The 27039-nt window shown below is 34.5% G+C and overlaps 1 protein-coding gene across 4 annotated transcripts in view; it reads right to left on the reverse strand.

The window, feature by feature from the left end:
* The window catches only part of LOC115213579 (methylcytosine dioxygenase tet3-A-like), an 85201-nt gene that overhangs the window by 10078 nt on the left and 48084 nt on the right, over positions 1–27039 (reverse strand). For all 4 annotated transcript variants that reach the window (XM_029782584.2, XM_036507717.1, XM_036507721.1 and 1 more), the window contains exons 4-7: positions 18425–21383; positions 7927–8017; positions 5340–5433; positions 2126–2334 (exon numbers count right to left, since the gene is read on the reverse strand). In XM_029782584.2, the coding sequence (XP_029638444.1) occupies positions 2126–2334; positions 5340–5433; positions 7927–8017; positions 18425–21383 (3353 nt within the window). The remainder of the gene's footprint in view (positions 1–2125; positions 2335–5339; positions 5434–7926; positions 8018–18424; positions 21384–27039) is intronic.

The following is a 27039-nucleotide window of genomic DNA, read 5'->3' on the forward strand; positions in this document are numbered from 1 at the left end:
AAATCAGACAAAGTTTGATAAAGGCAAGAACACCAAAACAGCAAAGATATTGTCAACCCTTTCTTTGTAAAAGTTAATAAATGTTTACTCAACTAAAAAGAATTGAGTAATTCCTCAGTTTAATGTTAAAGTTCTTTTACATATAGCTTGACATTAAAACAAACATTTATATATATATATATGTATATATATATATATATATATATATATATATATATATATATATATATATATATATATATATATATATATATATTAATAGAAATGGTAAGACAACAAAAGAATGAAAGAGACCTCGATATTGTGTAAATAGAGGAATTTATCTGTAAATATAATATGTGACAATTATTCAGTAGCCATGATAAAACTCCAAGTTTCAGATGTCGGGGCGGAAACTCGGAGTTTTATCATGGCTACCGAATAATTGTCACATACTATATTTACAGATATATATATATATATGTGTGTGTGTGTGCGTATATATATATATATATATATATATATATATATATATTCATACACTGATCATCTGTTTTTTCCCATGCTAGCATGGTTTTGGATGGCAAGGTATCTGAGCTAAGGATTTATGGCTGGATGCTCTTCCTGTCACCAACCCATACCATATAAGGGAGTTTTTATTCCAGAAATCTTCGAAAGAGCAAAACAACCAGACATAATGCCAACAAAGAATGTCAGTAATATCACCATTACTTCACCACTCAATTGGTGGCAGTACATGAAATATCAACCTTTACATACATTCACACAAATCCATGCATGTGCACACAAGCACTTACATAATAGGCATTCATTGATAGGCAGCTGTAAGATCACTGCTTTTTGTTTTAGTTACAGTTCAAGTCAGAGTTTTAGGTGTAAGTTAACTTGAGCATACTTGTAATAGTTACATACACTTGTATGTACATACAATTACCCTGTGCTTGAGGAGACCTATTGAGTCAAGTACATCAACATCAAAAATCAATGGAAATTGTAGTTGTGTTCCCTGTGCCGGTGGCACGTAAAAAGCACCATTCGAACATGGCTGATGCCAGCACTGCCTTGACTAGCTTCCGTGCTAGTGCCACGTAAAAAGCACCATCCGAACATGGCCGATGCCAGTGCTGCCTTGACTGGCTTCTGTGCCGGTGGCACGTAAAAAGCACCAATCTGATTGTGGCCATTGCCAGCCTCGCCTGGCACATAAAAAGCACCCACTACACTCACAGAGGGGTTGGCTTTAGGAAGGGCATCCAGCTGTAGAAACACTGCCAGATCAAACTAGAGCCTGGTGCAGCCTTCTGGCTTCCCAGATCCTGGTCAAACCGTCCAACCCATGCTAGCATGGAAAACGGAAGTTAAACGCTGATGATGATGACGATGATGATGATGATGATGATGTATGTACCTATTGCATTACATCAGTAGATGGAATATTACCTGATCTTTCTCCCTATAAAAATACACACACATATAGTTAACATATTACTAAGTGTAACTCTTATTTTTATTCTCGAACAATTGTTGTTTAGATTTGATCTGTCCAAATCAAGCAAACCTAAAAACAAAGGTGTCCCAGTCATGGACTTAACTTTTATCAGACAGTGTATCAAGGAATTAATTATCCAATGTCTTCTGATTTTAAGATAATATGAAGTGATTCACAATACTGCTACTCTAGCAGTTTGTGTGACTCCATAGAGTACCCCACTAACTACACTGGCTTCACTTTTTACAGCATTAGCTTATTTCTTGATAGTTTCTGTTGTAGATTAGTCCAGAGCAAGCCAAGTCAACAGACAGAATGGTCAAAGGCATTCCAGCTATGACCATCCTATCCCTTTAAGAGTATCTAGGACTACATTATTAAACTACAGCTTAAAATCTCAGAGAGGAGAGAATACATTAAATAATGTATTCTTTCCTTTTTGAGACGATAAGGGGTAGTTTGAGAGATACTTGGTTGCTTTTTCTAGTAGGTTGAGCAACCACCTAGAGGCTCCATTGTTAGTTCAAAGGCTCCCATACTGATAATATGATACGGCATGGCTTCTCTACACTCAGACTGTTGTTAAGGCAACAGGTCACACAGACTGATATGAAAGCTAGTTACAAAATTACATACTGTTCATTGTATCCACAGCGTCGATCAGTTTCTAAACCAAACTCTGTCAATGTTGGCACTAGGTAGGAATACATCTCATTTGCTATGCTGTTTGGAATACCTTCCCAGGCTACAACGCATATTATGAGGCAAGCAGTTTCACAAAAATGTCCCTGTCGGTGTCTGACAAGACAGAGAACTTTCTCTTCGACCCCAGATCTGCGGACAATCTGAAAGTAAATGAAAGCAAAGCAAAAAATATTGTGGTGAGACAATAATAATATTACATGATTTCTGATTAACACTAAATGGTACATGTTATAGACGTTGTTAACTGTTATAACTGCTGGCACCAGTGTTATTTGTACTGATAGTATCAAAACTACTAATTGTAGTAGTAGTAGTGGTGGTGGCGGTGGCGGCATCAGCAGCAGCAGCAGTAGCAGTAGTAGAGGAGGAAGAGGAGGTGGAGGGAAGATGATACTATAAGTATAAGAGGTACAAGTACCTCTTGTGAAGTTGTTATCAATACACTGATACCAATAAAATAAATACAGCAAGTGCTTGTATTGATAATGCATCACAACAACCTGATAAATTAAGAGATTATGATTGTACTAATCTGTTCGCTCTAAACCAAGTGTTTTCAACTGGAGTTGATATGGCCATTGGCGGGGGTCCATATAAGATTTTTTTTTTTGTTAAAATTTATGTACAATGAATTTGGTTACATTTCTACAATACACAAAATATTTCAACATATTTTTTTATACAATTCCTAATAATATTCAATTATAAAAATATAACAGGATTTTATTTAAACATCAAATGACAATGGGGGTCCAGTAGAGTAAAATAGAAATAAGAGGGGTCCATAGGCAAAAAAACGGTTGAGAACCACTGATCTAAACTACAGTTTCTACTTAGAAGATGTAACTATTAAGTCAGCTCTGACATAAAGGAATTCACAGCTTTTAGAGGGCTTTGTTTTGTTTCTAGAAACTTCAGATGAGGTATGTTGGTTACAGGTGTAACTGCTTTAACTATAAGTTTACTTACTCAGAGCTGACCTGAGACTAAACAACAATTTCCAGTCCACCTGCCTGTCCCTTACCCCTTAATTGTTTGCAGTCATCAAATTACCTAAATCTTTTGGTGCCCAACCATTATCTAAATCACAGGCCCAAATGACTTCCTAGCCTTTGCCTTTAGTGTGTCCCTTATTAGCTCTTGTTATAATCAAACTTTTCGATATCTTTTTTCCAAGTCTATTTAAACAAAAGGAATTTCTTGTAGAAAGTAGACACTTTTGATACAGTTAGCTACTGCTGAATCTTTCTTAACTCCAATATATTTTACAGAATGCAGAACGTTGTTATTAATGATGAACTACAACATTTTAACTATTTCTCTTCCTTTAGTGACCATCAATACAGATACCAAATCATCAAATCCACTGGTATGATTTCTTTCTAATTCTATATAATGATTAAGTATAAAACTATGATCACATTAAAACTTCTACATTTGGAATTAGCAGAGCTTTTCACAAAATACAAAATAACTGCTGGCCAAACTTTCTTTCTATAACTAATTACAGTAGTGGTATGAGCAGTAGTAGTAGGAGGAAAGATACAGTACTAGTTTCTGTATATTTTCTGAAGTAGTACCAAAAACATTTACAGTAATAATGTATGTGTATATAGTTGTAATACCAGCAATATTTATAGCACTAGTACCAAATACTAACAGTACCAATACTTAAATTCTCTTTCTAGTAAGTAGATTCACATGATACCTCCATTTTCATGAATAATTGCCAACTTTTCATGAACAATTGCCAAGCTATCCCAACACACATAATATGGTTTCCTATCTCTAAACAATACTATATTCTTAATACTCTCAGAACAACATTAAATAACTTTGGTTTCTTCTTTAAGGAAAAAATATGTTTCATACCTAGCATACAACACCCAGTCAAAAAGGGAACTTCTATGCAGTCACTTGAACAACTAGAAATTGACAACCATCTTTAAGTAAGGACACACTGGGTAGTCCTAGATATAGAATTAAGTGGGATGACTGAAAAAACCATTGATAATAGGTCTATTGTTGATTAGACCAGGTTGGCTTTGATCAAGAAGATATGTAGTCAAAGGCATTCCTACTATAATCATCATATTTTCTTTTATCAAACATAGGACTGCATTTACTGAATTTTCTTTTAAGATGGTAAGGTGTGATTTTGAAGGAGACATACTATTATTTCTAGTGGGCTGACAGGGTGAGCCATCAATTAGAGACTCCCTCATTAACTACTCAGCCAGGGCTAATCTGAAGCTAAACAACCTCATTACTTGACATATCCCTGACATACACTAACTCCAAAATCTTTTTGTTTGACATAAATGCTATCGACTTCACTACTTTGTTTTGAGAAATCAAGTTGAGTTGTGTGCCAGTCTATGGACACAAGAATTAAATAATAAATCTTGGCTAGGATAAAATAACTCTGGTAGAATTAAGTTAAATTGATATTTTATTCTTGATAATAACTTACTTAAACAAACTTGTGAGAATATAAATATACAGTAAATTAAGATAAAAATTCTCTATCTTATGATAGCACAGGGGAAAATATAATCATTGAAATGGTTTCTTAGTGTGTAACAATAAATAAAAATGCCATCAGTTCTTTTAGTCAGCTAATATATAATTATTAGGAGAGCATTTGTTCTGTAATGATGCCAGAGATAGGAGTGTTCTACAGCATTAAGTTTCTGCTTAATTGTAAATATTCAATAATTCAAGGAAACAAATTAACTGCATCATAACTCACAAGTTAAGGTCTAGTCTTTCCAACCTGGGAAAATAATGATAAGACAATATTAAATGCTGGGCTATGGTAAACAAGTTTGCTTTCCAATCACATGGTTCCAGGTTCATTCCCTTTGCATAGCACCTTGAGTATAACTTCATGTTAACTAAAGTCTTTTGAATGGAATTTGAGAGACAGAAGATGTGTAGAAGCCTGTTATATGTGTATAATGGCTAAAAATAAACACAGAAATACTTAGTGGTATTTATTCTATTCAAACTGCACAAACATTTATCACTTTGGAAATCTGAAATGCAATGAACCTATGAATGGCTCATTGGAAATCTATAACCAATGATGATGTTGTTCACAAAATGTATGATACAAAAATTAATGATAAATAATTGTACTTACCCACTTTGCAATTGGACAGCCCTGACTACTTTTGCCCTCCTTTCCAGTATAAATAATTTTCTCTACACGAACAGCCTCACCAGATAACCCAGTTCTGTAGAAATGGCAAAGACGCAAATTGAAAACATACTCAATAATTTAATTATACTAAATTAATGTTTTTAAAGATACAGGTTAAGTATTAAAACATTAACTTTAATTCTTACATGACACAATGCAACTCATTCATGCTTCCTTAAAAATTTTAGTATTTCCTAAGATTGTGATATATAATTGTGTATGTACATGCATGCGTGTACATGTGTGTGTTTGTGTGTGCATGTGCATACACATGTATAGATATTTTATTGATGTAAATGTGTTTAACAGTAACAGTAAAAAATACAAGTGAGAAATTTAAAGAAAATGTGTGAGCAGATGTATTTGTGGAGCAAATAAGTAACAATATTTAAACATGTAGAATTATGAACACTTATGAATAATCTTTTTTACACTCAAAATAATTTATCATTAAATTCCAAATCTAACTATTGTAAATGAAATCTTTAAAATTTCTAAAACCATCATCTTTAAAATTTGGCCACAGGTTTCTTTTGGCTGTAATTAAGTAAAAGAGTTAAAATAAGTAAACCCAAGAGTAACTACAAATACTAAAAGACTATTCAAATTACAATTGATACCATCTTAAATATTTCAATGTATGAGAATAATTTAAGGTGATAAATGAAGTAATTTGAAATTTGATAAATCATTACATTAGTCACAGAAAAAGAAGATTTTGTGCCTTTGGTGAGGATCTTTTTTTTTTTAAGCTATCTGTAATGTTGGCGATGTAATGGAAAAATGAGACAGGACAGAAAGTATTCTTCTTTCAGGAGGTGTCCACTTATATGTATCTATTCTAGAATGGTTTGTAAATTAAGTGAATATTCAGATCAAGGAATACCTGTAACATGGTTTGTATTCACTACCCATACCTGATACCTAGGTCTTAGTATCTGTAGTTATAAGTACTCTAATCTCTCAATATATAAATGGCAAAATGTCTGTCTGTGTGTCGTTTATACAAATCCACAATTTTTCAGTTAGAGGGCTCGCACTTTCTATGGTCATTCAAAACCATCCAAGGGTGGTTTTACATTTTACATTTCCCCAGTCACCCAGCAAAGCCATTAAAAAATCAATAGAAGTGACTTTTTGTGAATTTTCTATCCAAAACCCAATCAAAATGCCCGAAACTTGATACGCCAATTGAATGCCAGCTAGCTGTATGTGACTGGTCAGAGATTTGGACAGTACTCGTGTGTATGTGCGCATGCATGCAGCTGTATATGCATGCACTAGCAGTATGACCCGGCAACGCTGGGTCATAGTGCTAGTTATAATATAAAGGACTTCAAATTTAGATTTTAAAGATATTTGTGTATTTAACCTAACATTTAATTGAAATATTTCAGATTTCTAATGGTTTAGGTTTTATTCAGATGCTCAGACCATAATATTAAAATATGAATTACTAATTGGGAAGGAATTTAAATTCTAAAGCAATCTTTTCAGAAACAAAAACAACACATTGTTTAGTTTTAAAAAAATAACTGAGACAGTACAGACACCAGTAAGTTAAACAATGAGTGCTTGTATTTTCTGAAATGAATTAGTAAGAGAGACATGGTTACTGAGTGCTTGATACATGATTTACACTTCTGACTTCTAAGTTAATCTGATATTGCCATAGACAATGTTTTTTGTACTTAGTTACTTTCCATTATTCAACTCTATTCAGCTTGTCTAGCTCTCCAAAACATGCACCAATTCCACATTAGTTGTTGTCATTAGAGAGAATCAAAAGCAAATTAAAAACTGAAACAAAAATCAATCATTTATAAAAAATATAAACTGTTTGATCAGAAAATAAATATTTTCAGTTTGCATTTTGGACATTAATTTATCAATGAATATTTGTAACATTTTTGTAGAGGATCATGATTTAATAGCTTTTATAATTTTGTTTGAAAAGGAAATTTTATCTTCTTATTTTAATGATCTGAATTTAGACCATTTCAATTGACATCTGTGTCTTTGAGATTTTTCAAGAAGTTTAAAGAATGTTGAAAAAACAAAAAACATAAAAAGCTGACAAACACAGCAAACACAGATGTTTTTAAGTTATAACTTCACTGTCAACATTCAACCACATTTGAAATTACCATTTGTTATCATTATTGATGATGTTCTGAGTTCAAATGCCATCATGGTCGACTTTGCCTTTAATCCTTTTGTGGTCGATAAATTAAGTACCAGTTGTGTACTGGGATCAATCTAATCGACTGGCCCCCTCCCACCAAATTTCAGGCCTTGTGCATATAGTAGAAAATATTATTGATGCTGCTATTACTACTTTTATTAACATCATTAGCAGCAGTAACACGTCTTAATAGATTTATCATTGCCATCTTCTCTACAATCATCTCTTCCTCTCTCTGCATTGAAAACCTGCGTGAAAGCTTATGAACTTTATTTTCTTCTTATAATCTTTGTTTGCTTGTTGTTGCTTTTTTTTCTCAGAATCAGAATATTAATTACTTACCGATTTTCCATTATCTTTTTCACTTCTTCTAATGAAGACCCTGCTCCTAAGTGAGTATAAAAGGGCCCTTCAACAGCTTCACTAGGAACATCTAAGCATAAAAACAAAAGCAACACAGATAAGAAATAGTTTCAAACCATTTTGTTAACAATGTTTTATACAAGAACTCACAAGCATTTATAGGGATATTTTTTTTTAAACATCCAACACAGAAAAATACTTTATTTTCACTTTTAATAAGAAATCTTTGTTAGAGTTCAGAGAAGTTTAAAACATTTCCCACCTTTATTGTAATTTTAGACTTCCCTTTAATATATATTTTCTGCAAATTCATGACAACAACAATATGAATCTAAGTGAGTTGTATGTTGCGTAAGATTTCACAAAAGGTTTTAATAACTACAAGAAGTATAGATAAGTAACCTAGTTAATCATTCTGCATTTGATAATACAGACTGATTGATTTTATATTGGAAAATAGACTTTACAGTCATTAGTTTATTACTTATTTAATTAACCCCAGGATGAGCACTGAACAGCAGACTTGTGATCAAAGGCAATCCTGTTGCAACCATTAGTGTGCTATGTGCTAAGTCATTTTATGGTTTAGTCAGAAGGAAGGGTTGCATACATGACCTTTGCAGGCCCCCTGAATCCAGTGATATCAATATGTTTGAAAATTATAGCAAGAGTGAGCACACAGCATGACTGTGTATTAGAAGTTGAAAGATAATGGTGTGCAACACCTAGCTAATCAGTTGGATGGCTTTCTTTTTCTTTTGGATGCAACCAGGAATATTCATTGTATGCAGTAGCAGAAGTGAAAGCAGTGAGTTTCATTCGAACACTGTAGAAGTTTTGCAATTGTTTGAAGTTGAGGTAAATACTTCCTGTTAGTGAAGAAGATTACTAGTCACTAAGGCATAAATTTTGTTATATTATAAATATGAAACTACCAGGAGAAATTATTAGTATTTGTTGTGACTTTGGAAGTTTTAGACTTGAGGGGATTGGGTACAAGATTGTTTTCTTGATATGTGCAGTGTTTGTGAAACAACATTGTCATGTTTCTGTTGGAGAAGGCTTTTGATGTCTCTGTTCAATAAGATAGTAACTTCAATATGAAGCATCTTTGTGTTAAAGATTAGGAGAGATGACTCATGTCATCTACATATGAGTTATTAGAGATGACAGCAAACATTCTGTTGATGTGCATGAGGAAGAGTGTAGAAGATATAACCAAAACTTGGAGAGTACCAGAGTTAATAGAGTGTGATCAGACAGAGAGTGCCCTAAAAACACACATTCTAAGGGTGAGATTTAACAGGAAGCTTCTGATAAAAGAAACAAGAGATAGATGGGTTCCGTAGGTGAACTGCTTAGCTAGAAGATTCTTATGACAAACACTGTGAATGTTCTGCTGTTGACAAGTGCAATGAAATTGCTTTCAATGAATTTCTGAAAAGAAAGAGTTAAAGATGAATAACACAGAATAGGTCTCCATTAGATCTAGGGTAATAGAACCCTGATAATTTACAGAAATCACTAAGGATGGGAGGGGATTGTCAATGCCTATTTCAATGACTTTTGAGATGTTGAAAGTAAAATCAATGATAAGTCATGAGTTCACATAATCAAAGAGATATTCCTTCTTAGGAATGGGGCACACTGTAGTAATTTTCCAAAGATCAGGATATAATTCTTCAGTGGAACTGATAATGGAAAGGAGAAAGAGTAACTTTGGGGTGCATTGTTTGAGGATAGAGCTGATGGCTTTGTTTTTCTGAGGTGATCAGAAGTGTATTCATGAGTACTGTGTCTATATATGCTTGTGAGCCGAGTCAAGTGGAGAAGGAAAGCTTGGGATCATTTTTTTTGGTCAAGTGTGTGTAATGTTTAGTAAGATGTAAAGTGAGAAGCAAATGTAGAAACTTTCTCTATAGGACTAGTGTTTATGGAACCATCATGGTTGAGAGATGGAAAGTCAGATAATATTAGTATAGATCTTCCAAGAAAATTAGTTACATTTAGAAAACTAGAAGATGGTTTTGGCTACATACTTAACTCTCTTAGGTGGATCAAGGGTGAAGCACACATATTGTTAGGGACAGTTAGCATAGAATTGGCAGCAAATTTCACTAGTTAGCTGACTTGAAATACCATAGGGTTTGAGAAGTAGGAGGGTTATGTAGTTTGTGGATATATATGGCAGGTAGTCACGATCAGGTAGTAACCGGGTGATCTGATATATGCAGAGATGGTGGTAGTTTGATGAAGGATGCATTTGGAAATGCGAAAAAGATCAGGAGTGTCAGGAATGTATGTGTGTAATCAGTGGTATATATTTCTTTACTACCCACAAGGGGCTAAACACAGAGGGGACAAACAAGGACAGACAAACGGATTAAGTTGATTACATCGACCCCAGTGCGTAACTGGTACTTAATTTATCGACCCCGAAAGGATGAAAGGCAAAGTTGACCTTGGCAGAATTTGAACTCAGAACGTAACAGCAGATGAAATACGGCTGCACATTTCACCCGGCGTGCTAACGTTTCTGTTAGCTCGCCGCCTTTGTGGTATATGTAGGTGATGAAAAGAATTGTGGAAGAGCATTAAAAACAGCAAAAGATTCAGCTTTTGCACCAACTGCATCAATATAGGGTTAATGGGAAAGCCAAGAAGAAACCGGCACACTGAAGTTTCAGACACTGTTGACACCAAAGACAGGTGAAATGAGATAAATGTCCTCAAAGCAAGATGAAAAATGGTCAAATAGTTGTGATGATTGGAGAAGTTTCAGCCAATGTAACTGACAGTTCTTGTTATTATAATGGTGAGATAAGTGAGGAAGGACATTCTACACAGGTGCTATACAAACTATCAGTTTGAATATAATACAACCTGCAGTTGGGCAGTAGATAACAGATTAGAGGTTGGTTTTTCAGACAGAAATGAAGTTTGTGGTTTGTATATGAATTTGTGACAAATGCTGGGGTCCACAAAAAAGCATGTGCAAATCCATGTCACTCCAACCCATACCTGCATGGAAAACAGACATTAAAGGATGATTTTGATGACGATAATCAATATATATATATATATATATATATATATATATATATATATATATATATATATATAAATATATATAAACATAAAGATATAGATATAAAGACAGACAGATAGTTAGATATAGTTAATCAAATATATTCAATAAGAATAAAGTGTACTGGATTTCAGATAAGTGCTCTTGGTATGAGAAATGTCTAAAACCTTAAAATGTATTTAGAGATTCAATTGGAGTGATTATACATTAGAAAGTAAAAGCAGGAAAAATTACATCAAAAAATCACATTAGATATATATCCATAATATAAATAATATTATATTAATTGATAAATATATGAAGCAAGATTATTTAAAAAGGCTTTAAATAATCATACTTTATATATTTATCAATTAATACAATATTAAATATATATTTATCAATTAATACAATATTATTTATATAGATGTATATCTAATGTGATTTTTTGATGTAATTTTTTCTGCTTTTACTTTCTAATAAATAAATAGATAGATAGACAGACAGAAGAGAGAGACAGAGAGACAGAGAGAAAGAGAGACAGATAGAAAGATATACACATGCACACACATTTTTATTTATACACACACAATCACACACATGCACACACTCATACATATATATTTATGTATAGAGATACACAATTTATATGCATACATGCACATTCACACAACCATCCCAGCTGAGGGGAGAATTCAGAGTAAACTGTCAACTTCTGATATAATAAACATTGCTGTTTACTCTACCCAGTGTATTGCATTCTATATAATATAATGTTTGCATTATGTAGAATTTATTTTAATATACTTTACAATTTTTACATTATGTTACACACATACACACACACATTTATATGCATATGCATTTTTATATACATACCACTATGTATGTATGCATAAACATTTAATCACACACACACACACACAATCTAACCCAGGCCTGGCCAACTTGAATTACATTGTGGGCCACTTTAATCACAGAAAGTTTTTGGAGGGCTGCTTGTATACTGACAGAATTGAAAGCATTTTGCTTTTTTCATGCTAGTATTACAATAATGAATGAATGATCGTTGATTCAACATAAAATATATATTTCTTTATTGCCCACAGTGGGGGCTAAACTGAAAGGAGACAAACAAGGATGAAAGGCAAAGTCAACCTCAGTGGAATTTGAACTCAGAATGTAACAGCAGATGAAATACCGCTAAGCATTTCGCCCGGCATGTTAACAATTCTGTCAGCTTGCCGCCCTATTCAACATGAAATATTATCATTGCAAAAACAGTAGTAATTTTTTCATTCATTTATTTAGCGCCCGCTTTCCATGCTAGCATGGGTTGGACGGTTCAAGTGAGGTCTGGGAAACCAGAAGGCTGCACCAGGCCCAGTCTGATCTGGCAATGTTTCTACGGCTGGATGCCCTTCCTAATGCCAACCACTCCGTGAGTGTAGTGGGTGCTTTTTACGTGCCACCGGCACAGGTGCCAGACGGGGCTGGCAAACGGCCACAGTCGGATGGTGCTTTTTATGTGCCACCGGCATGGGGGCCAGGCGAGGCTGGCAACAGCCATGATCGGTTGGTGGTTTTTATGTGCCACCAGCCTTTTTTACTTTTCCTTACAATCTTTAATTTTTGATAAACTTCTAAAAATGTTTGTTTAAATAAACTCATTTCAAGAAAGTATCAAGCAGGCCGCAAGATAAAAGTCTGTGGGCCACATGCAACCCACGGTCCTCAGGTTGGCTAGCCCTGATCTAACCTATACCAGCATGAAAAAGTGAATGTAAAACAATTATGGTATCAATTTGGGTTTACTCAATGTATATTTATAGTGTGTAATACATTTAGTTTTATAAAGTAGGTGATTTATTCTGTAACTCAAACAAAATTATTCTTGTCACCTAAATGAATGGTCATATTCCAGAAACTCCAAATAATGACAGGGTAAATCACCAGTTTCATACATGTTTGTTTTCTTTTCACATTAATCATCATCATCATCGTTTAACGTCCGCTTTCCATGCTAGCATGGGTTGGACAGTTCAACTGGGGTCTGGGAAGCCCGAAGGCTGCACCAGGCCAGTCAGATCTGGCAGTGTTTCTACAGCTGGATGCCCTAACGCCAACCACTCCGTGAGTGTAGTGGGTGCTTTTTATGTGCCACCGATACAGATCTCCACAGTATTTAAGAGCTCAATTATTAACACATTTATAATAATAAAAGTGCAATTCTGTCTGTCCGTCTGGGACCCATGTATCTCAGTCTACATTTGTTCTACATATACATATTATACCTTTTTGGAATCAAGATGATCCCGGGATTGAAAATCTGCCCTTCATTTGGTTCTTGAACATCCAGCATTGAGATCAGGTCTGGATGAGGATTTGTTATATGCTAACAGTTGAAAATTCAAATTTTAAAAAAAGTCCAAAAATTTCTGAACTTACAAGTTTTCATTTAAACTGAATTTAAAGTAATACCATATCAGTAGGGTATCAATTAATGCTCCCTTTAGTTTGGAGCTGAAGGCCCAATTAGCCCTTTGCAGGAGCTAGCTCAAAAGTCAGCAGGATTGCAGCTTCTAAGCTAGCTGTTAATAAATTAATAAATTAATACAATGAAATAAACATTGGTGCAATAAATTTCAATGTATCTGAAAAACTGGTTAAAACAGTAGTTGAGGGCAACATGTTTAGGACAGTAAAAAAGTAGATATTTCGCAGGTGATTCGTAATTAAATTATGAATTACCTGTGAAATTTCTGCTTGTCAGCTCTTTTTTTATTATACATATAATATTATATACATATTTCCAAATACATCTTGCAAAGGGAAAAGTTAAGAAGTTTTTTTCTAATGTTCTCTCAACTGCAATGTAATGGGGAAATAAATAAAAAAAATTGTTGGTAGAAATTGCATAGCGAGTGATAGTGGCACACTCATTCTCACTGATATTGAGACAAAAGAGGGATGGAATCAATACTATGTGTAGTTGCTGAATGAAGAGAATGTATAAGAAAAAGAAGAGTTATGCCAAGTTGATTGCTACACAGTAAGAACCATTAAGGATATGAAGGAAGGGAAAGTAGTTAGTCCATTATGGATTGTTGTTGAGACACTAAAAATAACTCGCAAAGTAGGGCATGCACTGGTTACTTGCATAGCCAGTCATGAGGTGCAGGAAGGGTTTTATCCTCTACTGATGGCATATTGATATCATTGTGACCTACTACAAGGACAAGAAAGGACTACAGAGGTGTTAAACTGATGGACTATATCATGAAAGCATCAGAGAGATCCAAACTAATCAAGGAAAGAACTAACTTACATGATGTGCTGTTTGAATTTGGGCCAGGATGTGGAACCACTAAGTCCTTTTTTTTTGTGAGGCAACTGCACAAGAAGTCCTCAGTAAAAACAGACCGTTATACTGAGCACCCATTGACTTGAATTTTTTTTTTATGGAGTCGCCTATTCTGTTGTCTGATGACTACTAAGGAAACAGGACTAGGATATGACATTTACTGAAAGATTGATAGCACAACTGATTAGGGAGAGAATTAGCCTGGATGTGATGCAGTTAATTTCTGTGTTGAGTAAAGTTTCTACTCATGTATTTTTCCAAATGAGACAGCTGCAAGAAAAGACAACTGCAAGAAAAGAAAACAACTACAAAATAAACTAAAAGTAAACTGCTGCACCGAGCATTTGTCAACCTTGAGGAGGGGATGATGGGATAATCTAGTGATTGCTAAGGAAACTAGGAATAGATGGATGGCTTATGAGGGCTGTACAAGCCAAATACAAAGGTGTAATCAGCAAGGTGAGAATAATGAGTATAGTACACATGGGATCAGTTTTCAAATCCCTTCTATTTATCATACATTTCCAGGCCATAACAGATGAGTTTTAACACTGGTTGTCTATCAGAACTTCTACATGAAGATGTTCTTATAGCTAAAACTTCAGTAAAATTAGAGAAATTCTGGACATGGAAGTAAAACCAAGAATCAAAAAGGCCTCAAAGTAAATTAAGCATAGGCTATGATATTAGTAAGAAAAGACAAAACTCTTGTACCATCAAGGAAATAGCCTTACTCAGATTGCAGAACTATAGACTAGGTAGAAATTTATTGAATGCACTTGGAGTAAATTATGGATACACAACAGACATAATAGAGTCAGAGGTAGGCTAACAAGGAAGTAGGCTTTATATGCAGTATATGATCAGGAGCAGTAAACTTTAAGAGCACATCTGAAAAAGATTCACTCAAATACTTTGAGAATTCCCAAGAAATAGTTGATAGTATTTGCTACTTAGATGATCTAATTAATGGTGAAGGTAGGTGCTCCAAAAGCATAGTAGCCAGAATAATAATGCACTACAGAAGTTCAAGGAGCTATTAACCACTTGTAACAAAAGGTTTCTCTCTGAAAGTGAAGAGGAGACTTTATGATGTTAGTATTATTGACTTTTTTTTGGTCATTGGTCAATGGTATTTCAGAGACTTAACTATCTCTGTTGTACCTGTGTTGTTTCCTGAAACAAGTGCCTAGCCCCCAAGTATACTTACCACCACTCTATTTAGTGATGCAACACAATGAAAAGAGAAGTCAATATGTTTGCAGCATCCATGGAACTACAGAAAATACCAGATATCAATTAAGTATAATCATTCATATTGCTTTGGATTCCCTCCCTCCAGATTTTCTGTTGGAGTTTACTCCCTTAATCTTTTTGAACACTCAATAAATTACTCCACAAGGCAGCAAGGGTTTACTATTACAGTGGGTATGGTTTGTGCAGTATCAGTCTTACTCTCTCTCATCTGTCAAACTTGAACTGTTCTGGTGCAACATGTGCCATGACCCCAGTAATTAACAGAATGCAGGACTTGTATGGGGTTATCTTCTCTTAGATGAGCAACGAAAAAGCTACAGAACCTTATCTACCCTGGTTTTGTTGGAGTATCTGTAAGTGACTATCTTCTAGAAACAATTCCATGACATGCTAATTAACCTACAGCTGGGATTATTACTTCAGATCTGAATAGAACTGGGAACAAAAGTGACTAAGAGGTGGTTCCACACTCCTCCAAATCTTGGACTTCCTGAACCAGGGCCCCACTACCAGATGCAATTTAAAGTCATACCCAGGATGTTTGTATACCAAGTATAATATTGAATGGTAAGTGAGATGTGGACTCTAAATGCAGAGGATTTGTGAAGACTAAAGGGAAAGGAAATAAGCATGTATGCTTGTTTCATTGTTGGATATGCAATAATATGTATATGTATGAAGGAGTACTAATAAGCAAAGAGGAAATCTGTGCATAAGAGTAATGAAATGCAGTGAGTTAAAGAAGACTAGCATGGGAATGTGATGCATATAGAGAACGACAGCTTTATAAAGAAGTGTAGAGCACTCAAAATTGATGAAACTAGTGAAAAGGGTAAACCTATTATGACCTGAGATGAAGTGATGTAGACTGATTTCAAGATGCTGAGCTTTGCAGAGATGACATAATCACAAGTGGTGACAAATGGTAGCAGTAGTGATAGAGGTTGAGATGAATACCTTTATGTTTAGGTTTTCTCTCTTATGTTCCAGTTATGACTCCATCTACTACTCTCCCTCATCTATCAAACACTCTCTCTCCTATTCACAGTATCATAACATCTGTATAACAAGGGATGGCACTGAATTTGCGGTAATATTCAATCTCTAATATCATTATTCTTCTTTACTGCTGTGGCCTATGCCAGTGGTGTAACCAGCCCACTTAGGCATACCTTTCTTTCATTGGACACTAAACTCTGCTTGCAAAGACCTGTTGAGGCAAGTGAAATCAAAATCAAATTCGATGACAGCACCGCATGACTGACATCCATGCTAGTGGAGCACTAAGAGCACCATTCAAGCATGATCATTGCCAGGGCCGCTGACTAGCCCCCATTCCGGTGGTACATAAAAAGCACCATTCGACCGTGATCATTACCAGTGTCGCCTTACTGGCACTTGTGCCGGTGGTACGTGAAAAACAACATTCGAGCGAGAGCATTGCTAGTGCCACTGGACTGGCTCCTGTGCAGGTAACACGTAAAAACACCATTTGAGTGTGGCTGTTGCCAGTACCGCCTGACTGGCCCTCATGCCGGTGGCACATAAAAGCACCCACTACACTCTCAGAGTGGTTGGCATTAGGAAGGGCATCCAGCTGTAGAAACTCTGCCAGATCAGATTGGAGCCTGGTGCAGCCATCTGGCTCACCAGTCCCCAGTCAAACCGTCCAACCCATGCCAGCATGGAAAGTGGACGCTAAAGGATGACGATGATGAGTTTCTGCTTGTGTTAAGTTTAGGAAATCAGCTTGAATGCAGATTTCTTCAACTTAACAAAAGTAGAAATTGGTTTTGGAAAAAAAAAAGTTTCAATGTCCTTATAAGTATTCTGAAACCTTTCCAATATATTCCTTGAAAGTGTGTTGTGTGTTCATTATAATGAGCAGAGGATCAAAAAAAGGCACATCATTATAAAAATATGGCTATTATATTCAACCACTGCTGCTTTAAGGTTCAAATTAAGACCACTGATATTTTTACAGTAATTCTAGAATTATTCTAGAATCAATGTGAGAAAATCACAGTTCAATTCTAGTGCACACAAATTTTACTAAGTATCATCTTAAATACACTGAGACAATATATCAAAAAGTAAGAGCTATAAATAAGATTTTTGCTTTTTTGACCAGAATCTACCTGGTCAGTATAAAACAAGCTTGTTTTTCTCGCTTCAGATTATTATAGTGTAATTTTACCTCTGATACTGACCACAGTAATCAGAATTAAGGGTGGTAGGACTGTGTTTTCAATAAAGTATGAACACTAACTACTAAGGCTGAAGGGACCAGATACCTTACATGATGAAATCAAGATATGAAAACTATCTGCCCATGGTGAACTACTTCAAAAAGTAGCTGATAACAAACTGATTGCCTACAGAGAATGGCAATAGATGGCTTTGTAAAACAATTGGTAAGAAGTTATCAGGTACAAAATTTGAAAACATCCAGAAGAAAAGTAGGAAAGAAGTATTAAAAAACAAAAGAAAGAATATATCTCCCAGCCAAGTCTATAATTGCTTAATCTGCTTCAGAGTTAGAAAATACAGAATCAATTTCTACTGTAACCAGAAAATCTTGGTACCAAGGAGAGACATCTGGTTAATCTTCAAATGCAAATAGCTTCCACCATAGCAACGGATTAACAGTTAAAAAAATATGAATACACACATACACTGACATAGGAATACAAATAGGCATAGAGAAAGAAAGAATTTTCAAATATTCCACACATTTCCAATTAAAAAATATAAATTTGCAAATGAAACAATATTTTGGCTATACTCACATCCTGGTCCTAAACAACTACAGTCTGGAATGTCTACTTTTATATTTCCTTTGAGTCGATTAAATAAATTAGCACCATCATCATTTTCTTTCATATTGTCATTTTGAGAATTTTGGGGTAAAGTATCTTCCTGAGGTTCTGTTTTCACTTGGGGATTAGATTCCATTTTGCCCTCGTAACATGAATTTTTCTTAGTATCAGCAGAATATTTGTTATTAAAGATATGTTTAACAGTGGAATTAAAAGCATCTGAAATTTTTGCCATTTTCTCACTAGGAATTTTGGTATTTTTGGGACAAGAATTAAGGAAAGCACTTTGAAAATTACTGTCAGTAAAATTTGAATTATTTATTGAAAATTTATATTTAACATCTGAAGATAATGGATTTCCATGTTTGTCTGTTTCAATTTTTATATTATTCAGTTTAAATTGTGTATTATTGTCAGGGGATATTTCTGGTGTACATGCATTGAGTGGTTTTAAATCACTATTGGTAATAGAGCCAGCAGCAGCAGCAAGCTTTACTTTATCCATACACTGAGATTTTGGCAATGATTGGCTGGAAATATGTGCACTTGAACTAGAAGGATGAATTGTTTGGTAATTATTTACAGAATGAGAAGATGGTACAGTCATTTGATTTGAAGACATACTCATCAGAGAGTTCTTTGAATTTGAGCTAAAAGTATCCCGAAATGTAGGCAAAGGGACTAATGAAACAGGTTTTAAGGATGAAGATGTTGCCACATCAACAGAAGAGTCAATATCAGAAACTGGTTCAGTTTTTACCTGAATCATATTAGCATTTCCCTCAGTGAATGGCTGCCAAAGAGATTTCCTACTGCTGCCAAAGTATTGTTGGTCAGATAGGAAATCCTCTTTTTTGATTGAAGCAGGCACCATATTTTTAACAACTTCTTCATATGAAGGAGGCTTTGGGTATGGGGGTGGAGGAGGTGGAAAAGTACTGTAAGTTCGGTGATTGGATTGATTGGATAATGTACTTGAACTATAAGAAGTTTTGTTGGCAGCACAGGTATAAATGCTTGAAGTATACTGTGGAGTAACTATATTAGATGCAGAACAAACATGATCACTCATAGATTTAGCACTAATCAATGGCATTCCAAGCAAATGATGTGGTAAATATCGATGCTGTTTAATATTATCAGTTTTTAATTTTGAAGCATGCTCTGGAAACGAGACTGCTACATTGTGATCTCCCATTTGTATATTACCATATCTTGAAGAGGCATGGGAACCATATTGTACATTAGAAAGGTTGCTGTGAGCTTTTGGAGGAAATTGTACTTTATTATACTGCATATATTCAGGTTGTTGTTGAAGAGGATTTGTAGAAGCAATATTGGCAGGCATTGTTGTAAGGTTCATAGCATTTGGTAGAGGATCAAACGCTGATAACTGAAGCTGACTGTTGAACATAGAATCATTTAATGCGGATTGCATTCTGTGTTCAGCTGAAAGCATTCTGTTATCAGGGGGTAGATTTTTCAAAGAACTTCTGGATTTTGTTACTTTTATCTGACTTCTGTATGATGGAGATTTTACAGTTCTTGGTTTTGATGCAGTACCAGACCTAGCTGACACCCTTGGCTGGTTAAGTTTTGCTCTTTCATTATACTGTGAGCTATCAGGCACCCAAGTTGATGAATTATGAATATCTGAATTAACTGAATTAATAACAACATTTTGAGCAGGTGATAAAATATTTTGAGCTAAGTCATCTTTTGAAGATCCTGAATGAGAAGATGACTCATGACTGTAACTTCTTGCAATACACTGACTGTCAGATAATATGACATTTGAATCAGTTTCTTCTTTTCTATACATTTGAGAAGTGTTTCCTGATTTATCATAACAATATGGTAAATTGGAAGTAGGTTTCATAATTTGATCATTCATGGATAGAGTCTTACTCAGATCATTACAACTAGTTGAGACATTGCTTACAATAACAGAGTCTACATTATTTGTTTTACTAGTTTCTATTAAAGTTTTACCAACATTTGAATTACTAGAGCACAATTGTGTCCGGTCGATAGACATATCAACTGGCGCGATTGGAGAAAGGACTGATGAGCTAGGACTCTGTAACATAACAGTAGTCACAGCTGGCCATGATGATGGAGGTATGTGGGATGAAGAAGAAGAAGAATTTTCTGAATGAGAAATTTTCAGTCGCTTAGATTTCAACATGTCATCAGTGTTGAGACTTTTTCTAGATTCAGATAATTGGCATAGCATATTTAGAGGGTTCTTTCTAACAGATTCTTCAGAAATTTCATTACACAACATATTTTCATATGATACAGAAGGAGGCAATGACTGTGCCACATGGGGAGTCATTTGACTACTTACAGCTGCAGAGTTAGATTGCTTTGAGATCAGGCTTTGTTCACAGCTGGTGTTAACTTCTAAATTCTCTCTTAGAGGAACCATCACATCTGAATCTGGAGAATAGCCTTTTTCACTGCGAGAACCATTGTCAAAAGTTCCAGTTCTGGGATTACAAGATATTTGATTTAAATGTAAATTATTTCCTTCTTGAACATCATCAACATTTTTCTGATGAGTGTCAGCAAAACTATTGGTTATATTTTGCAACTGGTTACTATTAACACATTTTAATTCAGTAAATGCATATCCCTGAGATTGTAATGTCTTTTGATGGTTCATCTCTGGTTGAATGGACTGGAGTTCATTATTAATATGGCTGCTTTCCATTTCAGAGTTCTTTTCAGTTGAACAGCAGGATGAAGAAACAATACTGTTGTCACAATTATCCTTGATTGATAATGTTGTTCTTGGGGACTGCATAGATTCAGCTTCCTGAGTTTGATTTTGAAAAACATCACTGTTAAATAACTGAGACTTTGGAACATTTGAAACTGCATCCTCTGGGAGATTATCCTGTGCTGTTCTTAATGTTTTATGTACCTGAAAAATTAAAATGTAAATATAAGTTTTCTTTCAAAATAGCATGTCATAACACAAGTATTATTGTCAGCATTTTGCCTCTTTTAGCTCATTCTTTTTGTATGTTACAGATATGCAGTGCAATATAACATGATATCAGCAAATAATGCCTACAGCTTGGTCTTAATATATTCTTAAAACAGTATTTTGTTTCAAAATCTGATAATCCCTAGGCTAGTTCAAAAGCCATTATGTAACTGAAATTTAATGATTACATATGATCTGTGTACAGAAAATGTGAATATACTCTCTCTCTCACACTCTCTCTCTCTTTCTGTCACACACACAAACAATGTGGGTGTATGGATTTGCTTGAGAAAAAAAGCTTAAATTGCTCGATATAGACCTATATATGAATGGCACCTGCTATTAGTATAGAATATAATGCAATGTTTAGTTACAAAAACAGAGTGTCTTTTCACTATGATCACCATGTAAACTTTACAGATATGAAACTGAACAAGTGAAGAGACAGTAGCACAGCAGTAATTTACTTTGAAATTAATAGGAAAATGTGAGCTCATTTTTCATATCAGTGTTTTCTTTCAATAATTTATTCCTGTTTGTTTAAATAGTCTTATATGATATATTACAATATTTGAAAAAATCATTAATAAATTAACAACAATGACTACTACTACTACTATTAATAATAATAATAACACTGGCCAACAAATTCTAACTTTTTTCGGCTGACCTAAGTTTGAGATCTGTTTGGGGGTAATTTGGGGTTACTGAGTTTAAAAATGGCAATAGTTGGGAACAGAAACTCTGACTAGTTAGGAAAAATTTGACTGTTGGGGAGAAGAATATCATACACTAACCATTTGTTGAGTGAAAGAAAATCATCCTTCCACCCCTTCATATTAAGCTAAGACTAATGAAGTAATTTATCAAAGTTCTTAACGTGGAAGGTAGCTGCTTCAAATTCATATGTACAGCATTTCCTGGTTTAAGTTATAAGAAAATAACAGCTTGTGTTTTTGATGGGCCACAAATCAGAAAGTTAACAGAAAGCCAGAATTTCTCAAGCTCGATGGCTGACATAAAAAAAAAAAACAGCATGGGATTCATTTGTGACTGTTGTGAAAGGATTTGGGGGAAGTGGAAGGTTGCAAACTACAAGAATTTGGTGGAGACATTAGTTGATAGCTTTCTTTTCTTTTAGGCTGCAAAATGAGCATAAAGCTTCATTTCCTCAATAGCCATCTTGATGAATTTCCTGCCAGTCTTGTAGATGAGCGATGAGCACAGTGAGCATTTTCATCAAGCAATCAAGATTATGGAGGAGAGATATCAAGGCAGATGAAACACAGACATGACAGCAGACTACTGTTGGAGTATTCAAAGAGACTGTGTAGACATGAAAGTCTTCAGACACTCTCACAAGCGGAAATTTGTTCTGTGAATATGAGGGTATGTGTATGATGTTTGTGTTTTATCCCATCATGTTAGAAAATTAACAGCAGGTATTTAGTAAAAGGTAATGCCATCTTATATTTCATATTCTATTGATATTATAACTTATGGTTTGAAGCTATAAGAGTTAGTGAACTATCCTGACCAGGTAAATTATTTATACAGTACATCATAAAATAAGGGTAAGCTATAGAATGAAAACTTGATGTATTAGGTAAAAATGGATGCCATATATGAAATCAGCATCTCAAAATTAACTAAGAACCACCACAAAACCGAAGTCAGTAAAAAGTGTGTTGACCAGTGTAATCTGTAAAAATTTAACCTAAAACATGGGCAAACATAGTGTAATTCAAATATATAGAGAGGCCAAAAAATACTAGTTTCGTTGAAATAAAAGGAAGAGAATGAGAGCGAAAAGAAAAGGATTGCAAAGAAACAACAGACAGAAAGAAGAAAAGGAAAAAAAGGAAGGCAAGCGAGGGAAAAAATAACAAATGACTGACAGAGAAAGAGAGAAAAAATGGGCATTTGAAATAGTTAATATATGTACTTCATTGACTTAAGAAATGATTTGAGCTCTCTTTGTAAGTTAAACAATATTCAGCCAAGCAGCAGAACTCAATACTTATAACACAGCAAGACAGTCAACTTCGTTTTACACACACACATGCATGCATACACAAGCACACACACACACACATATACACACACATACATTCACACATATATACATACACACACATATACACACACACATATACATACATACATATGTATGTATAATTTCTTAGTGTTTGTGTCATGGATGTTTGATACTCTAATAGCCAGACACAGATGCATACACACACCAATGACAGTAACACAGCAGTGTGTGTGTTATCAAAGGAACTAAAAAGTGATTATAATGTAACATTTCCTGGTCTCTAATTTTTAATGTGTTTTACACCGTCCCTGCTGCTTTAATTTGTTCATGTCAATGCAAGCGCAAACTTACTCAACTTCAGACTTAGCAGTATTCAACAGTGATATCAAAACTTTAACAGTCATTGCCAATCCTCATTCACAGAGTTTTGCCCTCATGGTCTTCACAGTGCAGTATGAGAGACAAACTCACAACATCAAATCTTTCTAAGATAATGAAAGCAAAAATCTCTATTTCCAAAATATATATATATTAGAATAAATTAAATAGTAGATTCTAAATAAAGTGATGAAAAACCAATTTAACTTTTCAGTTGTTACTTATCCCATAGCAGCCTAAGTTGAACAAACTTCAGACATTCCAGCTGTGATCATCCCATTTATGTTCAGGTCCTTCATTTTTTTAAAAATAGGATATGATGTAAGAGGTTATTTCTTGATTGTTAGTTGAGTGTCTGTACTGGGTGGTAGTGCAACACATAAATAAGAAATATATAAATAATATTACATATAAAACTAGCAACTTGTTGCCTTTCCATTGAAATAAGAAGCATTATATATGCATGATGGACCTGTTTGTTGCAGCAAAGAAGCTGCTATCTGCCAACTGTGAAACACAAAGATGCTGGTCAGAAGAACTTACAAAATCAACGGCCAGGGTCACCCATTTCAGTAAGGCAACTATTGCAACATTTATAAGTATGGTGTCTATAGATGGAATGTTCAGCTAATGAAAGATAAATATGAATGACCCTTACTCATATTAGAAGCTTAAATTGCTTTGCCTGTTGTGCAGGTCAACAAGAGGTGCATCCTAATGAGGTTGTGATTTTGACCACAGCATTCAAAAAGTCAGTAATGAAGTCAAACTCAAAACCTAACCTTTTGAAATATAAAAAGTATTTCAACATTTCCACCTTCAATTTCCAAACATTTAACCACTTAAATCAGTTGCCAGAACTCACTGCATTTGCTATCAAGCAAAATATCAGTGTAATTGGTATACAAGAACACCATTTTCATCACAGCGATCTTGAACTAAAATATCATGATGCTGGAAATGAATGGACCTTCATCTCTACTTCAGCATGGAAAGGCCCTAACAACTTTACACTGGAAGGTGTAGGAATGCTACTCAGTCCTCACACTCTGTGCTCACTCAACAGTATTGAAAAGATTCATCCTCAAATTATTATAGTAATCTTTAGTGGAAACTAACACACCACTTTTATATCTTGCTACAGTTTAACAAATGTCCCTGATGAAGCAGAGGTTGTTATATTTTACCATGAACTCTTTTTTCTTGTGAGACAAATATCTTGTCATAATGTCTTGTTTATAGGAGGTGATATGAATGCTCATCTTGCAAAGGCTGAATATAAATACAGCTTCCATGGAACAATGAATCAAAATAGAGAATATCTGCATGAATTCATATCTGAAAATGGTCTCATCTGTCTTAACATAAGAAGTATGGAAAAAGGAAAATTTAATGAAATTTAATTCTTCTTCAACTCTATACCCTCAAAACTGTATAGAGAAATGGAGTGAAAGATGCATTTCTGAAAAAGGGAGATGTCGGTGCCACCAAAAACTACAAGAAGATTACTCTCACTGCCATATCTGCCACAGTTTACAATGCCATGCTAGTCAACTTTATCCAAGCCAGAGATCAAAAAAATCTTGAGGAAAAACCAGAATGGCTTAGATCAGCATTCACCCAGATTCACATACCTTTGAAGTAAAATTGCAAAGGAAGATCTGCCTGCAAGTAATGTTTATGTTTGAAATGACAATGCCTGGGCAGCTTTAAATAAATTATCAATGGTTTGAAAATCTAAGTTTCTATTAAATTTAAATGTGATTTCTTTCAGGAAGGTGTGGAGTCAGTTTTTTTTTTTTTTTTTTTTTTTTTTTTTTTTTTTTTTTTATGGATGTACAACATAGACTCCTACAAAGTGTCTTGAAAAGAAAAATCAATGGAACTTATACAAGAATGTTTCAATCTGTTCTGGATATCTCCAGGAGACAACACCCTACAAAAGAACGTCTCTCTGGTAATTTACCCCCAATATCACACATCATCACAGAAAGAAGAAGATTTATTGGACATTACTGGAGAGCAAAGGATGAGATTATCAGCGACATTCTTCTCTGAGAACTGAAGCATGAGTATGCAAACATTGGTAGATCACATTGAACCTACACAAAGCAACTGTGCAAGGACTCTAAGTGCACCCAAGAAGACCTACCACATGTAATGGCAGACTGAACAGACAGGAGAGACTGAGTCATGGTAATCCATGCAATAAGTGCAACCAGATGATGATGATGATGATGCTGATATGAGCAACTAAACCAGATTTTAAAACAATATCTTATACTATTTAAGTATATTGCAGAATGTTTAGATCAGACAAGGTAACACACACAATTATTATTTGAGAAACATGGATTAACTACTAATACTGAAAGCAGACAAATTCTATTCTTTAGATTAATGATTCCATTCTATAGGACTCTTCACAACAAATTAAGTTTATACAGAATCTTAGAAAATTTTCTTGCTACTATTGAGCATTTTGTTAATAATTAGTAGTATCAATAGAGTATGGAACAAAATGACTTGTGATGTTTAGTTATATCTCTCTAAGAAGTTCAAATCTTGCCATCCTTCCAAGGTTGATAAGTATCAGTGGTTTCTTCAATGAAAATGTATAGCCTGACAGGTAATATAATATCTCATCAATTTTTAATAGAAAATCAATTTATATATAATTGCAAGAAAACACTAGTTGTTTAATTTCATTATCATTTGCTAATTTTCTTTTGTAGAACACAATCACTGAATAATCAAGAAATGTGTAAACAGATCATTTAACTGTACCTCTGTACCTTAAAATGAATACAGATATAAATGATAGCTTGTAACATATTGGTTAAAAAAACCCTGGAATATGAAAAAGCTGCAAGCTAACTGTGGGATGAGAACTACATATTGCTTATTAGTTACTCTTTGGTACGTTTAATGTTCTAATTAAACATCTCTGCCAGAGATCACAACTCATTATTTGTGTACTCTAATATATACATGTACATAACATTCAGATTCCAGACTATTTCTTTATAACCTGTAGTTTGGTATGAGACTTTAGTATGAGCCTTTAGTACTCTGGCTGTAGTTTATCTACAGACCTATATACACACAACATTATATAAAATCAAGCATACAGATATCACCATGTTTTTAGTGTCACTGAACAAATAAAAACAG

Source organism: Octopus sinensis, linkage group LG1 (genome assembly GCF_006345805.1).
Source record: "Octopus sinensis linkage group LG1, ASM634580v1, whole genome shotgun sequence".
NCBI lineage: Eukaryota > Metazoa > Mollusca > Cephalopoda > Octopoda > Octopodidae > Octopus > Octopus sinensis.